Below are 16,619 nucleotides of genomic sequence, written 5' to 3' on the forward strand. Positions count from 1 at the left end.
TCAAACGCTTATTTTGACAGTTGAACATTTTGAATGCCTAAATGTCAAACATAATCTGTGGTTGTGGTATGTTGTTGAAGCTAACCTAAATATGTGGCGGTAAATAGGTGTTGTTAAGAATTATTTATCATAATTATTGTAATTACTAACAATAGAAATTAATAAAAGGTGTTATAAAACAGTATTAACATCATGACTGCTCCAACAGTTTGGTAAGTAATCGCAATGATGGCTTATATGCTCCCTGAAAATCTTCCCGAACTAAGAGGTCATTCTTTGTAGCTATTGGAAGCAACTTTGGAGATGGACAACGTCAAATAGCTTATCGAGTGAAGAACTAACAGCTGTGTTGGACAAAAAAGAGATCATCGACGCACTACGAGAGGGCCTAGCAAGTTACAAACCTGGGAAGAAAGAAGGTTATGCTCAGCTGCAAACAAAACATGCTGACAAAACTGTACTTCTCAATGTCGTGCACACGTTACAGAATTACATGGTCAGTATTAGTGTTCACCTTGGTCTACGCAAACTATGTAGAATGACTACTATTTTCACTTACATGTCATCTTTATTTGCAGGACGTAGATTGTTTTCAAATATGGGAAATACTAAAGCACTATCTCTGCGACATATCGTACGGCACAACAGCAAACGCTCTGAAGAATGTTGCCTTTGTGGACACTCGCCCCTCTTATCTCCTGCCAAATATATGGAACTTCTATTATGCCGAAAGACTTTTCCTCCTTAAATTGTTACAGTATATATTGCAGCACAAAGATGATAAAAGCCACAAATATCAAAAACAGTTTAGTAAAATAATCAATGATATAGGTTTGGATAAATTAAAGGAATCTTTGATAGAACAGTTTGAGAAGGTTTTGTATACTGCTCCACCTCCGAGAAGAATACATAATGAATTCTCAAGTGACACAGTGAGGCAAGAATGGGCAGAATTCAAATTGCGCGAGAAGGTAGCCTTACTGCAGAACATACTGCTATTGGCCGATGAGAAGCCGTTTTCCGATGCAGATTTTATTAAATTGTTTTCACTGTATAAGAAGCATAATTTTGGGAAGAATTTGGGATACAATGAGCTGTTGGAGCAGGAGCATAAGGAGCTCTGCATGAGACTGATGTATCTGGAGACCTGTATCTTCATGGTGATGCTTGCTAAGGTTGACAAAAGGTAGGGGGGCTAATACAGAAAATAAATGTAGCTGTGAGGACTTCAATTGATAAAATGTTGATTGATGTTTTTCTTTTCTTTATTATACTTTTCCATGTTATATTCTATGGTTTCATTATCTGCATATTATAAGGCCAGGAATTGCTAGTGGTTAGGGTGATTGGAGCTATGCCCATAGAGAGTCAGATTTCTAACTAGATATAATCAAAATGATTATCAGAATTCAAATCTAAATATGAACTACATGTCCATTGTCATTTATTGGTATTGTAAGTTGAGATCCCTGGTATTTGAGTTCATAAAATTTGTATGTTTTCAGCCAGGACAAGTTACCAGCGTGGATAGACAAAACAAAAGAAGTAGTGGAATCTGAACTCACACAGCTGCAACTCAGCCCTGAGCACAGCCCCATGCTAATGGCCTGGATGTTGCTCTTATTACAAGTAAAAAATTTTTAACACTTGGCTACATGCTTATTTTAAAGAACTTAATTAAGTAACATACATAAAACTATTAAAAGACATAACTTCCTAAAAAAAGCAATTTTATTTGCTTGTCATCCTCGTTGGTTGAAGCATTTACCATGTCTAAGAGCTAAGAAAATACATATAAAGATGTATGTGTGACTCTACGTATAATTGGTAGAAAACTTGTAGGGATTCAGGGTAAGGGTTATATGGACTAAAGTTTAGACTACGTCATAGACATTAAACTTTCATGAAACATATTACAACAAGTAAATTATACAGATTTACTCACGTTAATAAAATAAATCGCGATTGGCAACATGTTTCGAGTCATATGGAGACCCATCATCAGGCATGAGTGAGTGCTCGAAAGAATTTACTCTCGTATATGTTATTTCATTATATTGTTTGATTTCAGAGCAATGAACATGCAAAATTGTTTGAGAGCCAATACCACCACTTTGGTGCAACTGCACTCAAGATGCGATTATTTGAATTTCTGCATGCAATGCTAAGCAGCCCTGTGTTTTCTGTAAGTATTGATTGTCACCTACTCTTAACTGACACTATTATAAATTCTAGCGGTTATTTTGATGCTTTTATATTGATGGTTCTACATATAGAAAATATGTAGAACCTCTCATTCAGGTTCTACATATTTTCTAAATTTAATTCTAGAGTCCTAGATTTTTATTAGGCTTTGCCATGCAGTTGACCCGACGCTACACCCTTAGTCTGTAAAATCTTTTGGGAAGCCCTATTATAATCCATTTGTATTATACATCTCTTTTTAACCGACTTCAAAAAAGGAGGAGGTTCTCAATTCGACTGAATGTTTTTTTTTTTATTTTTTTGTATGTATGTTCCTCGATATCTCCGAGAATTGTGGACCGATTTTCAAAATTTTTTTTTTGATTGAACGGGTATAACCCCGAGATGGTCCCATTGGCACCAAGTCAGGGTCTGATGATGGGATCCTGGAGAAATCGAGGGAACTCTTCAAATGTTATAGGCACATGTAATGTTTTCAGTGTATTTTTCAAAGGTAAACCAGTATTTACGCCTGATCGTAATAATTTTATGTGGCTGAGCTGATGATGGAAGGTCAACTCCTCAATGGTTAGGAGTTAAAGGATAATTCTTTCACTAGTGTACATGTATTCGGACTGATACATATAATATCAATAGGAACCACTAAAAATCAACAAATAAATAAACTTTTTTAACAAAAAATAAAACCGCCTTCAAAAATAAGCGCGTTACAAAACACGGAGAAACTAAAAAGCAAAAAATAATAAACCTTTGCATTCAGATTTCTTATCGTATTACAATAATCTAAACATCCAAATTATAAACAAATCAATTATTTTTGGAGTCGGTGCCAGCCTGCGTATGGTTGGGTGGGGCAAACAGGCAATAGCAAGGCGACGAACAGGTCTGGTACCGACTGCAAAAATAATTGATTTGTTTATAATTTGGATGTTTAGATTATTGTAATACGATAAGAAATCTGAATGCAAAGGTTTATTATTTTTTGCTTTTTAGTTTCTCCGTGTTTTGTAACGCGCTTATTTTTGAAGGCGGTTTTATTTTTTGTTAAAAAAGTTTTGCATTGATGGGTCTTATGGCGCATTTCAAAACTGTACTACAAGTAGCACAATGACGATTATTATAAATTCCAAATTTTGTAAGACCAATATTCATCTTTATGCAACAGGATGGCTCACCATGCGCTACCCTGGCGCACCGCCACACCTTCCGCTTCCTCAACGCCCTCTGCGACCGTTTCGACGGCGACGGCACCATCAGCAACCAGCCCGGAGTCATGCCCCTCTGCTCCTTGCTACTAGAGACCGAGGAACTAGCCACTGAATTCTGGACACTGATGCAGAAGGAAGAGGGCAACGGGGTTGTGTCGTTGTGGAACACGGCGCTTGAGTTCTTCCCGCATGACTTTGGAGCGCTGAGCGCGCTGTCGGCTGGGCTGGCGAAGGGTGGAGTGAATAGTGTGAGAAATGTGAGTATGTTAGAGAAAACTGCTGTGCTTGGTAAATTCTATTTTGATCTTCAAGGAATCATTTTATTTCAAGATGTTAACTGGTGGACAATGCTACAAAATAGTGAGGAAATCAACACTTATGATTAAAATATCAGCCTAATATCTACTACTTCAACTATGATACCTAAGCTATTTTCATTCTTCTTCTTCATCTTGGCTTAACTGACTCTAGCTATGAATATAAAATTCTACACCTAAGCTAACTCAGGTATACTATGATTATTTTTATTTACAGCTAATAGCCGAACTGAAAAGCCTCCCAGTCTACACTGAAATCTACAACCCTAATGCCGTCCCAATAATGGCTTTGAACGCCGAAGAGGCAGTCATAGGCCGCGACCACTACCCACTAGGCGGGCCTACCTATCGCATTGAAGCCGGATCTAAAGTCACTATCATGGAGAGAAAAGAAGGCACTATGATACATTACAGAACGCCTTATAGTTACTGGACTGTGTTGAATAAGGTCATCGAACAAGCTTTAGATAGAAAAGGTCATCATCAGCATGATGTTTCAATGACTTTACAAAGAGTGTATGAAGGCACTAAAGTATTAAAAGGAGTCTTAAAGGCCTTAGTGGAGTTTAAAGAGATCCCTAAAGTGTTAGTGGAGCCGAGTGAAGGCGTGTTTGATGTGCTGGTGCGGTTCATGAAGGCTGAGACGCCGCCATTGCCGCTGCTGGTCGAGTGTCTGGAGATGTGCACGGCTTTGATACCGATGTTCCCTAAGGAGATACATATGCGGTGTGTACCTTTTAACTTTTTCAAAACAGATTTGCTTTATAGTCTCTTTATTTCCTCTCTTGAAACCTAAAACAAGATATATTATTGTTATTTAAGTACTTTAAATATTCTGAAGCTGACAAGTAAAAACACCAGTAAAGATAATTTTTTCTTTAAAACATATTATTGTTGGCATTATTGCTATAAGTAGACGGTTAAATTTTTACAAAAGCAGACTTTTTTCCTAATATTCGGGTTGATTGGTATGATCTACATATTCACTAGAGATGGGCCGAATATTCGGTAAATATTCGGTATTCGGCATATTCGGCAAGTTTTTCAATATTCGTATTCGGCCGAATAGTTCGGTTAATTTGCCGAATATTTACCGAATAAAAAAAAAATAGCGTAAGTTGTTTCGTTTTTCATCGGATAATGACATCCTATTTCAGCGTTCTTCACTAACAAAGGGAGTTAAAAATGCGTTAAAGTATAAGTACCTACAATAATTAATTAAAAAAGTAAAAATAACGTAGCTTAAGAAACAAAAACCAAAATTTTCTTATACACTAAAATTATAGGAACATTAAGAGCCTTAGTACCCATTACCAATCATTGAAAAGTTTTGAACTCTAAGCCAGGATTTAAAATATGATGGAACCGAATATTCGGCCGAATGTTCGGTTCGGTAACAGCTGAACCGAATGTTCGGCCGAATATTCGTATTCGGCAAAGTCCGTATTCGGCCCATCTCTAATATTCACTTATACGTTTTTTTTGCAGACTGATAAACACTGGTCTTCTCCCGCGCATAATAAACCGCCAACTGTCCCCTGCTCAATACGCAGCCGGTGAATCCCTCGACTCGGCAGCCGCGGGCGCGTATCTCGTCACTCTAGAGCAGCCCAGTGGCTCTTACAGCTTCCTGAGGGCATACATTGAGATGCTCTGCACATTCCACGAGGTACATACACTAACCACATACTAATGAACCGGCAACTATCACCCGCGCAATACGCAGCCGGCGAATCTCTTGATTCAGCTGCCGCAGGCGCTTACCTTTACCTCGTCATTCTAGAGCAACCCGCTGGCTCTTATAGCTTCCTGAGGGCGTACATTGAGATGCTGTGCACATTCCATGAGGTACAGCCAACCAATTGGAACCCTAGGCCACAGTGACGGTCGGTGTGTGGGTCATTGTGACGTTATAAATCAGATTGTAAGAAATCTCTTACTGCTTGTCATTTTGACATGGTTGTAGAGTGGCTCCAATTGGTTGACTGTACAAATTGAGCATACACTTATTAACTCTTAATTTAAACGCAGTTTCTACCGTCAAGAGAAATGAATACCTACCTACGCTAATACTAATGGTTTCTGTAACTTGTTGAAACTGTCTAGCAAAACTAGGCGCAATTTATAATTTCTGTTCAAATTTATTCATATTTCAATCTGAAATGATGTTTCATAAGAAATCATACCGACGTAAAATACAGTTGGTATTCATTGTTTTCAATAATAGTTATTTGTTATACAAGGGGGCAAAGTTGTATTTTAACGCCGAGTGTGGAATTGAAAAACGAGCTAGTGAAAGGATTCTATAGTTGAACCACGAGCGAAGCGAGTGGTTCGAGAATAGAATCCTGAACTTGCGAGTTTTTTAACACACGAGAAGTAAAATACATTTGCACCCGAGTGTAACACAAAAATTTTCCCCTAACTATAGCGAGGAAACTACAACGCAAAAAATGCGTTTATCACTGCTTCCAGTAGTTCCACAGGTGGTAAATCATCTTTATTACTAGATTAACCTACTTTTATCAATTTTAAAGCAGTTAATTTGACTTTATTCAAGGTCAAATTACTTTACCCACTAGTGGATAAAATTAGTTTTTACCCGCTGGTATTAAAGGACAAAACACGTGTTTCCGAGCTAGTGAGGGAAAAAAAAATATAATAGTATCACTATTTCTCCTCAGGTTTGCGACGACGAACGCATCTCTTCCGAGATCATCCTCCCCGGCGCTGTGCTGATCCTTCGCGAAGTGTTCCCCAGCGTTACCGAGTGGCGATACAGTAACGCAAGGGAACGCCGCTCGCTCCTACACCTGTGCTCAAAGTTTCTCAATCTCCTGCTGCAACAGAGTAGCCGCAGTGTGGCCAAGGACACCTGTGTGTTTAGTCTGTTGTACACGGAGAACGCACTGGAGTTACTGAAGATTGTGTCCATTGGTAAGCTACTATGTCATTCAATTGAGACGTTTAAGAAGAATTCCCCAGCGTTACTGAGTGCGATACAGTAACGCAAGAGAAAACCGCTCGCTCCTACACCAACCGCTCCTGCAACAGAGTAGCCGCAGTGTTTCCAAGGACACCTGTGTGTTTAGTCTGTTGTACACGGAGAACGCACTGGAGTTACTGAAGATTGTGTCCCTTGGTAAGTCTTGTCCTTGAGGCATTATCCAAGAAGTGTTCCCCAGCGTTACTGAGTGGCGATACAGTAACGCAAGGGAACGCCGCTCGCTCCTTCACCTGTGCTCAAAGTTCCTCAATCTCCTGCTGCAACAGAGTAGCCGCAGTGTGGCCAAGGACACCTGTGTGTTTAGTCTGTTGTACACGGAGAACGCACTGGAGTTACTGAAGATTGTGTCCATCGGTAAGCTATGTCATGATTAAGGCATGAGATAATGCGTATTCCCCAGCGTTACCGAGTGGCAATGGCGTTTCAGTACCTAACACAAAGGAATGGCGCACAATCTTAGTACGATTTCACATTATCCGATCCTATATCGGATGTAGGACCGATACCCTATACTTTAAAGGCGCCATCTTTGATTTTTGTCTTTACCATCCTTCCGACATCCGATATCGGATCGGATAATGTGAAAACGCTCTTACACCCGGGCTCTAAGCTCCTCAATCCAATGCAAAAGAGTAATCGCAGTGCAATCAAAGATAGCTGTGTCTAGATTTTAATTGTTTCCATTGCTAAGATTTGTCTTAAATCAAGTTCCTTAATACTGCAATAGCTACTTAAGTACTGTGTTTCTTTCAGGCAACAACCAACTGGAGCGCATGATACACGGTGAAACCAACTGGACATCCGGCGAATGCACGCAACACGTCACCACCGTCCAACGCTGCGTCGCCATCATAATGTTCGCGTTACGCCTCAAATCCACCGTCGCTTCTGCGAACGAAGTGACACCCCTGGAGCACCTAGTGTTTGCGCAGAATACGCAAAAGGCCGCGCTGAGAGTGGTGCCTAGGGTTGCCAGTTATATCAATCATGCTTTCAATAAGAGTTTGCCGGTACTGGCGTTCCGGTTGTTGAAGAAGTTTGCTCATGTAAGTAGCGCTTACTGTAGAGTGTAGACGATAAATCAGTCTCACTCTATTGTTACTTCTGCGAACGAAGTGACACCCCTGGAGCTTCTAGTGTTTGCGCAAAATACGCAGAAGATCTCGCGCAGGGTTGTGCTGTGCCTAGAGTAGTGTTTTACTTAACGCTGTTAAGATAAAAATAGTTTACATTTCAAATACAATTTATCCTAAGTTCTACACTAATCTCGGTACAATTTTCTTGTTCTTTTCCGTGTTTTTCTGTTTTTACGCTATACGCTATTTTGCGCTAGCAATTCAGCATTAAACCACAAATCATGCTAACTTTTTCATCTGTCAATCTCCTTGCCCCGAGTTCTTTATGACTTAACATCCCCCAACTCTTAGCCTTTGTAAATTTTTCAGGGTTTTCAAATGTCCCTCTTCGCCGCCCTCGAAATGACGGCCTACCAGGTCAGAGTGATGTTCCTCGACCGTCTCAGTGACAAGTACGAAACCACCGAGCTCAAGATCGCCATACTCGAGTTCGTGACGACTTGCATCGGCAACCAGCCAGGGTTGACTGAGGCCTTCTTCAATATTTGCCATGAGAAGACTGGGAAAGATGAGAAGGTTCAGGTTAAGGCGGATGACAGTGTGGAGGGCGTTTTGAGCTATATGGCGGATTATCTTGGGACTGTTAAAGCTGTAAGTAACTTTAAAAAAAAAAAAATATCTTTTTTGACAACCTGTATCGGCAACCAGCCAGAGTTGACTGCGGCCTTCAAAATTTGCCATGAGAAGACTGGGAAAGATGATAAGGTTCAAGTTAAGGCGGATGACAGTGTGGAGGGCGTTTTAAGCTATATGGCCGATTATCTTGGGACTGTTAACTGTAACATACATACATACAATCACGCCTGTTTCCCAGAGGGGTAGGCAGAGATCACGGATTTCCATTTACTACGATCCTGACAAATCACTTTCGTTAACTGTAAGTAATGTTAAATACACTTCGTCTTTTGTGACCACCTGTATTGGCAACCAGCCGGGCTTGACTGAGGTATTTAATATTTGCCATGAGAAAAATGGTAAAGAGATGAAAAGGTTAATCTAAGATAGACACTTCATTGCTCTGCTGTGTCATTTCTTTCTTCTACTTCTTATTAATCTTGGTTATTTTTACAGGACCCAAAACTACTCGACAGCCCATTGCTATCCTGCATCATGGGCCTATTCCATGCTCTGTGGAAAAACAACATGCAAATTCTAGTAAAGAAACTACGCGAAAACCCTAAATTCTGGGAGCACATGACCAGCCCACTCTTCAGCGAAATCCAACCGGGTCTCAACACTTACTCGCAAATATTCAACGTTCTCGGCATCGAGTTGTTTGTCTCGCGAGAAAAACTAGAGCCTGGCTTCAAGGATATGCTTGAAAAGTTCTTTGATACGAACAAGAATTATCTGGATACGTGGATTGACTACATTTTCTCATTCAAGTGCAGGGCTGAAGGAGAAGAAATGGTCGACAAAGTACCAGTTTGGTTGAGTCTTTTGACGTCGTGGAAAGATTTCACCACAATTTTCTGTAAATGCCTGCCTTTCAGTTTGAATATTGCGCATAAAGCTAAAATGGTTGCGCCTTGTATGACGGCACTTTTAAATGAACTTGACGAACTTAAAGATGGAAGATTAATCGTTATATTAGCAGAGTTGTATGTCATCATGCTTTCAAATTGGAAGGAAGATTGTTTTGAAAACCGAAAGGCAAGCGCTAAGCAGATAGACAATTTGCTCACAAACACAGCGATAGTGTACGAATGCCTACACCCGAGAGCTGTTCGCGCTATTTTGTCTATAGGAACTGTCGCTATCAGTACTTTAGATTACGAGATCAAAGGCAACAGCGATATAGCACAAAGCGTTATAAGATCCGTCACAAACATCAACAGTTTAGAACTGGAGAAACTATTCGATGAAATGAAAGAAGAATCAACGCCTAAACCAACAGAAAAGAACGAAGAAATACCTCCGGTTGTTCTCTCTTTAGCCATGCTCGAACAGTGCTTAGAGCTTTACGACAACATGTCAGTCGCTCTTCCTCAGTGGTTCCAATCCACAAGGTTCATCAACAAACTGTTGTGCTGCCTTCAAAACTGCTTGCATAATCGCAGGCACTACCACACATGCCTAGCCGCTCTACGATGTCTAACAGCATACGCGAGAGGACCTTTCACTAATGAGCTACTAATGAGTGATGTCGACCAATTTCTGTGGCTGAAGTTGTTGCCGCCTAAGTTTGAGAACGGGTCATGGAAACCAGAGGAGTGGTGGCGTGTGTATGGACACAGTTTGGATTTTATTTCCATGATGTTGATGAAGCATGGGCAGTTCTTCGCTGGAGACGCTATAACCTTCGTTGGTGTACATTTAGAGCACCTAGTGGAAGCCGTGTTGCTCCCTCGTCAGGTTGTGAATATGGAATCGCTGAACCTGTGCGCTTCTACGCTGAATTTAGTCGTGCAGCTGGTTAAATACGAGTCAAGGTGGCGCATAGAGAATATCAACTCTATGATGGCTATTATGGTGAGTATTCATGCCTATGCTATTTCATTATTCTATTACAAAGTAAAAAAATAATAAGAATTCTTGAAACGATTTTAGAGTATAAAATGTCGTTGTAATGAACCCTTAAATTAAAATTAAAAATACGTATATCATTCTCCTTGCGTTATCCCGGCATTTGCCACGGCTCATGGGAGCCTGGGGTCCGCTTTGACAAATAATCCCAAGATTTGGCGTAGGCACTAGTTTTACGAAAGCGACTGCCATCTGACCTTCCAACCCGAAGGGCAACTAGGCCTTATTGGAATTAGTTCGGTTTCCTCACGATGTTTTCCTTCACCGAAAAGCGACTGGCAAATATCAAATGACATTTCGGACGTAAGTTCCGAAAAACTCATTGGTACGAGCCGGGGTTCGAACCCGCGACCTCCTGATCGAAAGTCGCACGCTCTTACCGCTAGGCCACCAGCGATTAAAAATACGTATATACGCGATTGTTATTTTTGCCAAAGACATATGTAACTCCGTATAGACAGCTACAGCCTAAGAAAAAAAACGTACCTCAGAACCATATAGAAAAAGGTACGGCGGCCTAGATGGCATTACACCTTTGGTGAACGCTCGGCTAGATGGCGCTAATATTAATATATGACATTTTAACACATATCAAGCTAAGAATATGGGCCAAATTGTCAAAATTGAGGTTTAAAAGTTTTAAGCTTGTGTCGAGAGATGGCAGTATGTGCACTGTGATTACACATTTTCCTTCGACAGTAACTCTCTATAATACTCGATCCTCTTTGTTTTTGTACAGAGGAGCACAAGCGCGTGCCTGTACCAATGCGTGACGTTGGTCCTCCGCTCCCGCCGCTCGTCCGACCCGGCACTGCCTCCGCTGGACGACTACCAACGGTCGCCCACTATCCTACACAGGTAACGGAACCGAATTACAGTCAAGATAGGGCTTATCTCGTGGACTTAAAGGTTGAACTCTTACACAGGCCGCAGTCCAGTACAATTGATTCTATATTCTATTTCTTGTCTTTTCTCTTAACGTATTCACAATCAGGCGTTATGGAGTGTTATAAGTTATAAAACGATAAACTGAATGTGTTAAAACCACTGAGCTTCCGAGATTGTCCTGATTTTGCGTTAAAGGTGGAAGTACCGTATAGCTAATAATGTCTAAAAGAATTTATCGCTGAGTACTGCGAAAGTGATGTCTACATTCAATTTGGTAATAAATAAAAATAAAGCTGTCTTCTGCTTGAACACCCATCTGCAAGTCCTGTGTTAGTCTTATGACAATAGTAATGCGTTATTTTTCAACAGAATCCTAGAGATCCTTCACATGGCGACCCTCTGCCTGCATTCCTTCAGCCCCTCGCTACTCGCCCTACTGGCCGCGCCAGTAGACGTAGAACGCTGGCAGCCGCTAGTGGAACTGCACTTCGGCGCGCCCAAGATCTCGTACGAGCCGTGCCCTCAGCTCACCTTCGGCACGCTGCTGGCGGCCGTGTGCATGCTGACCAGGTCGCTGAACCATGTGAGTGAACCATGTTAATCAAATGTCACTAGAGATGGCGCTGTACCGAGAGCAGAAATTTGTACATCGCGCTATTGGGACCGTGCGCGACGACAACGCCACGTGACAGTGGCAATATTGTAACCGCTGTCAAGCGAGAAGTAGGTAAACATTGTGAAAAAATTAATGAAATCTTGTGCTATTTTACTACATTAGACAATTTTGGACGATGGTGGTTACAACATTATCGCCAATAACATTAGAATCGTTGTTTTCAGTGAGAAATTAACAAACTGGTGACTAAAACGGGGTTTCGTGCCATCGCTCACGAAATCATTTTCCAACCTGAAACAATGAATAAAGGCAATAAATTGGTGCTAGCTGGGCATTTTCTACAGATTGAAGACATTATTCCACCATTTATACTTATGTGCAATAAAGTATAAATAAATCCTTGGCTTTTGAAATAGTTGATCAGTTCACTGCTATCCTGTCATTTTCATAGGCTAACTATAGGTATTATAAATATCATTGCAGGGTACAGAGTTTATTGTAAAATAAAAACAAACTAGCTATAATAACGTTTAATTATAATATTATACATTACAAAAACTTGTTTCATTTACTTGAAAATATTGGAGGTTTACCAGATATCACATCAAATACAATCATGAATGCGATAAAATAAGTTCTCAGGAATTTTATTTAAAATGTGATAAGCCTTCAGTGGATGGACTGCTTCTGCTTCTATTGTTCTTGTGCTCCTTCTTCCCATTGAAACCTCGATATTTACGCATTTTCGTCAATCCGTTTCGATTTGTAAACAGGAGCACAGATGAGGAAACAAATAAAATGATTTTCGAACATAACTGGGATTGGCTTCCACGTCGGCTTTTCTACCTCCAATAAAATTTGCACTATAAATTCACCGTAAATTCAATTCAATACTTGTATCAAATGATTACGCACTTTAAGTAAAACTTCAGAGATTGGACGACACTTTTCTTCTTACGGCAACTATTCACTTTTTAAACGGTGGTTTCGTTTCCACCACGGTCTTGGAAATAGCTAGAATTTAGTCGCTACTTTTAACAAATTTTACTGGGCCCGTATTAAATTTATCTCAAAAACGTTACGACATGAAAATGTTTACTGTTTACTGCAATATGGATTTGACAGCGCAAGTCAGCGACTAAGATGTCAATTTTGGCCGTAGTGAGCGCTGTGATCGTTTTAGCTACCCCCTCCACCCGCTTTGCACCCTGCCAATAGAAAGTTTCATAGGGGATCTATATAAGTGGAGGTTTGGTTGATTGAGACAGTAGACGTGGAGCCCTAGCAGCCGCTAAGGGCGTTCCACTTCGGCGCGCCGACGATCTTGTGCGAGCCGTGCCCGCAGGTCACCTTCGGCACTCTGTTGGCGGCCGTGTGCATGCTGACTAGGTCGCTGTACCATGTTAACCAAATGTCACGAGAGATGGCGCTGTACCGAGAGCGGCAATTTCTACATCGCGCTGTAGAAAGTTTTATTGGGAATGTAGTTGTAGGGGTTTGGGATTATTCGTTCGACTCATTGCTAGCGCTAGCGGAGACAGTAGATGTGGAGCGCTGGCAGCTGCTAGCTAGTGGAAACTTCTGTACGTGACTGGCAATCCTGTACAGTAAGTTTTATACAACGATGTTAACTGAATATCAAGAGCGGCAATTTCTAAATCAGTACAATACTACATTCATTTCTACACTAAACTAGCTACACTTGTCCTTATTAACCCCTCGTATGCTTAGACACAGATCAGGGTGTGGGTATTTTAATCTATAGTTTTAAATGTCATGCTCAATTTCTCCATTATAAATTAAAAGGCCAGATAAGAGGGGTAAATAAAGTTAGGGTTGTATTCTAAAAAAAATACCTAAAATATTTCCTTTTTTCAGGCGTACCACGCTGAGGAGTCAAGCGGCGCGCGCTCCCCGCGCGGGCGTCGGCGTGCTTGCTCCTGCAGCCCGGGCGAGCCGCGCCGAGCCAACCGCAGCGAGTCACTTACTAGCATCTCGTCTCAGACTAGCGTCGGCCCGCTGCTGAATGATAGACTAGTCGCCGGTGCTTTAGAGGCTACCGCCACTCTCGCGGCATCGCAGGTAACTATCTGCTATTTTTTTCTTGGTTGCGTAAGCTTTTCTAATTTTCCAAATATTACTAACATCATAAATAGGATATTTTAGTCTCATGAATCATGAATGTAGCAAGCACAATATCATTCTTATTTACAGGCGCTCCTCGTAGTCCGCGACCCGAACGTGCCGTCCCGTCACAAGCAGCACGTCCGCCGCGAACTCGCCTCCGAACTCGCCCTGTTCCACGACTTCGTCCGCAAACGCATCCTCTGCGGCGCCCATTCTCGCTCGCACCTCGCGCGCAACCACCTCGGCTCATGGCCCCTACCCGCCAACGAAGAAGAATTCAAGAGAATACAAGAAGTCAAACGAGAACGAAACCCCGCCATGGACGAAGAATCACTCCCCCCTCCGCCACCACCAAAGCGCACTTCGCAAGACTCTATGCGCGAATACATTCTCCGAAAACATTACTTAGACAAATGCGCTCAAACACCCACTAAAGAACCTTCCCCCGTCTCACACTCCACTCCCGCCCCCGACAAAAAGAACACCTCTAGAAGCTCCAAACGAGTGTCCTGGGCGGAAACTACCACGAGCGATGACAGCCTAGAAACGTCTTTAGAAGCAATTGAACCCGTGTATTCTAATCTCACCGACGTACAGATCAATAACGATGAGGATTATTTCCATTTTATGTCTGTTGTTTTCCTTTACATTTGTCAGAATGAATTGTAATGCGAATGATGATAGTGTTAAGTTTTCTTTTATTGTATTTTTGTCGTATAAAAAAACCGTTTTTTGACTATCTTTTGTGTTTTTAATTTTTGGACCAGCGATATTTTCTTGTGACTATACAAATTTCAACAATCATGAAAACATCCCTAGGTTGTTTGCATGTTTTACAAACAAATATTTAGGGACATATCGTCACTACTTTAAAAAAAAATTGTATCTTCGTCTGTCAATGAAAAGAAAATTGTAGTAAGTATGTATGGAATGCATATAGACTTACTGCGTTTTAACTTTGAGGAGCAGCATGAGATACTAGATTTTTTCAAAGTAGTGACTATATACCGAAGTTAAACACACTCAACAAGTCAGTAGAAAAAAGCACGACCTTTAATTTTCTATGGCAAGTCAACTCTTCCCCACCAATTATTTTTTTAATTGCCGCCTTTCTCTATTGACAAGGTTGCTGACAGAGCATATTTCAATATCAACGATTTAGATCACCAATTACCATATTTCCCAACAGTGGCGGGATACTTTTTCCTCTCTCGTACTCGTAACCTCGAGCGGGGGGAAAATCTGTGCGTGTTATATCAGGGAGGTCTGTGGGGGCGGCTCACTCCGCGATTCTATCGCCGCGCTATAAGTATGTACATGCTGGCGGCCGCGAGTTCGCGGCCTGCTCTGGGGTGGCGCACGTTCTCACGGAACACACGTTCGCACTTTCTATTGTTACTTTATGTCGCGAGTTTTTTTAAGGTTCATATGCGATGTCCGCGTGTGGAATGGGTTATTAATACTTAGTTAAATAGACATCAGGAATAAAATTAATACCATAGGATATTTTTAACTTCTGAAATTATTTATAAACTAGCTTTTACCCGCGGCTTCGCCCGCGTAATAAAAGTATTCATTAAGATTTTCATTTGGATCCTTAGGTTTCTCTGTAGGTATATTTATCTGCGATTATTTCGATTGCACATAATACTTTTGCTTGCAATGATTGTAGAAATATTACACGTCGACCACAGCGTAGGTAATTCTATATACGCTGGGGAAACCTTTATAAACATCCCACATAGCCCATATTTCGACACTATGAACGGTGGGTAAAAAGTACTTTTTTCTATTATCCCTTACAATTTTTTACATTTTGCTTATACTTATCACAAACGTAATCTTCAAGCAAGCAAACAACGATCGTCTTAGAGCACATTGATTGTAAGAGACCGCCGACCGATTATCCGTATCCCTCTAACGATACCCATATTATCCGTATCCGTATCCGTATCCCTATCGCTATCGCTATCGCTAACGCTAACGCTGTCGCTATCGCTATCGCTATCGCTAACGCTATCCCTATCGCTATCCCTATCGCTATCCCTATCCCTATCGATATCCCTATCCCTATCGCTATCCCTATCGCTATCCCTATCGCTATCCCTATCCCTATCCTTATCCCTTATCAAGATGTTTAATGATATAACACTTTAAGTTCTCGCGCTTTGTACACATATTTAAAGTCACATACAGGTCGAACGCGATTAATTAACATTATTTTTACCTTTTTTCCCAACGTTTCGGCCAGGTTGCACTGGCCGTGGTCGCGGAAGACTGACGTCCCAGCAAAATGTCACCGGAGATGTAAACAACACAAAACTACTTACCCGATATTAATTTATATAAATGTTCGGGGTAGACAAATAAATATAATCTACCCGCTTTTAGTTAATGTTTATTTCCCACCATGTTTATTTTAAAGGTAAAAATAATGTTAATTAATCGCGTTCGACCTATATGTGACTTTAAATATATGTTTAATGATTTCTTATCAAGTGCTAAAAGATAAAGTTATTTATCTTTTAAAATTAAGAAATCCCATACAAACTTTCAACCTCTTTTTCAACCCCTTCATCCCTTTTTTTC

At 40.9% G+C, this 16,619-nt stretch overlaps 1 protein-coding gene across 1 annotated transcript; it reads left to right on the forward strand.

Moving 5' to 3' along the window:
- The first annotated feature begins 73 nt into the window (after window positions 1-73).
- On the forward strand, window positions 74-14,769 carry LOC125225524 (nucleoporin Nup188). Its single transcript, XM_048129279.1, has 16 exons — window positions 74-212; window positions 283-496; window positions 579-1,186; window positions 1,506-1,629; window positions 2,072-2,185; window positions 3,371-3,670; window positions 3,948-4,456; window positions 5,219-5,399; window positions 6,415-6,667; window positions 7,491-7,783; window positions 8,183-8,464; window positions 8,945-10,345; window positions 11,139-11,257; window positions 11,657-11,870; window positions 13,782-13,985; window positions 14,118-14,769. Exons 1-16 carry the CDS (start codon window positions 193-195, stop codon window positions 14,697-14,699), a joined length of 5,418 nt encoding a protein of 1,805 aa, XP_047985236.1. The 5' UTR covers window positions 74-192; the 3' UTR covers window positions 14,700-14,769.
- Window positions 14,770-16,619: the final 1,850 nt, after the last annotated feature.

The sequence above is a fragment of the Leguminivora glycinivorella genome, chromosome 4 (genome assembly GCF_023078275.1).
Source record: "Leguminivora glycinivorella isolate SPB_JAAS2020 chromosome 4, LegGlyc_1.1, whole genome shotgun sequence".
Lineage (NCBI taxonomy): Eukaryota > Metazoa > Arthropoda > Insecta > Lepidoptera > Tortricidae > Leguminivora > Leguminivora glycinivorella.

What these genes read in the sequence shown, in the direction of transcription:
- LOC125225524 (XM_048129279.1), top strand. Translation starts at nt 193, where the DNA reads ATGACTGCTCCAACAGTTTG. An exon ending in ATGACTGCTCCAACAGTTTG is followed by an intron (nt 213 to 282) that starts GTAAGTAATCGC and finishes CATTCTTTGTAG; the next exon opens with CTATTGGAAGCAACTTTGGA. An exon ending in ACTCTATGATGGCTATTATG is followed by an intron (nt 10,346 to 11,138) that starts GTGAGTATTCAT and finishes GTTTTTGTACAG; the next exon opens with AGGAGCACAAGCGCGTGCCT.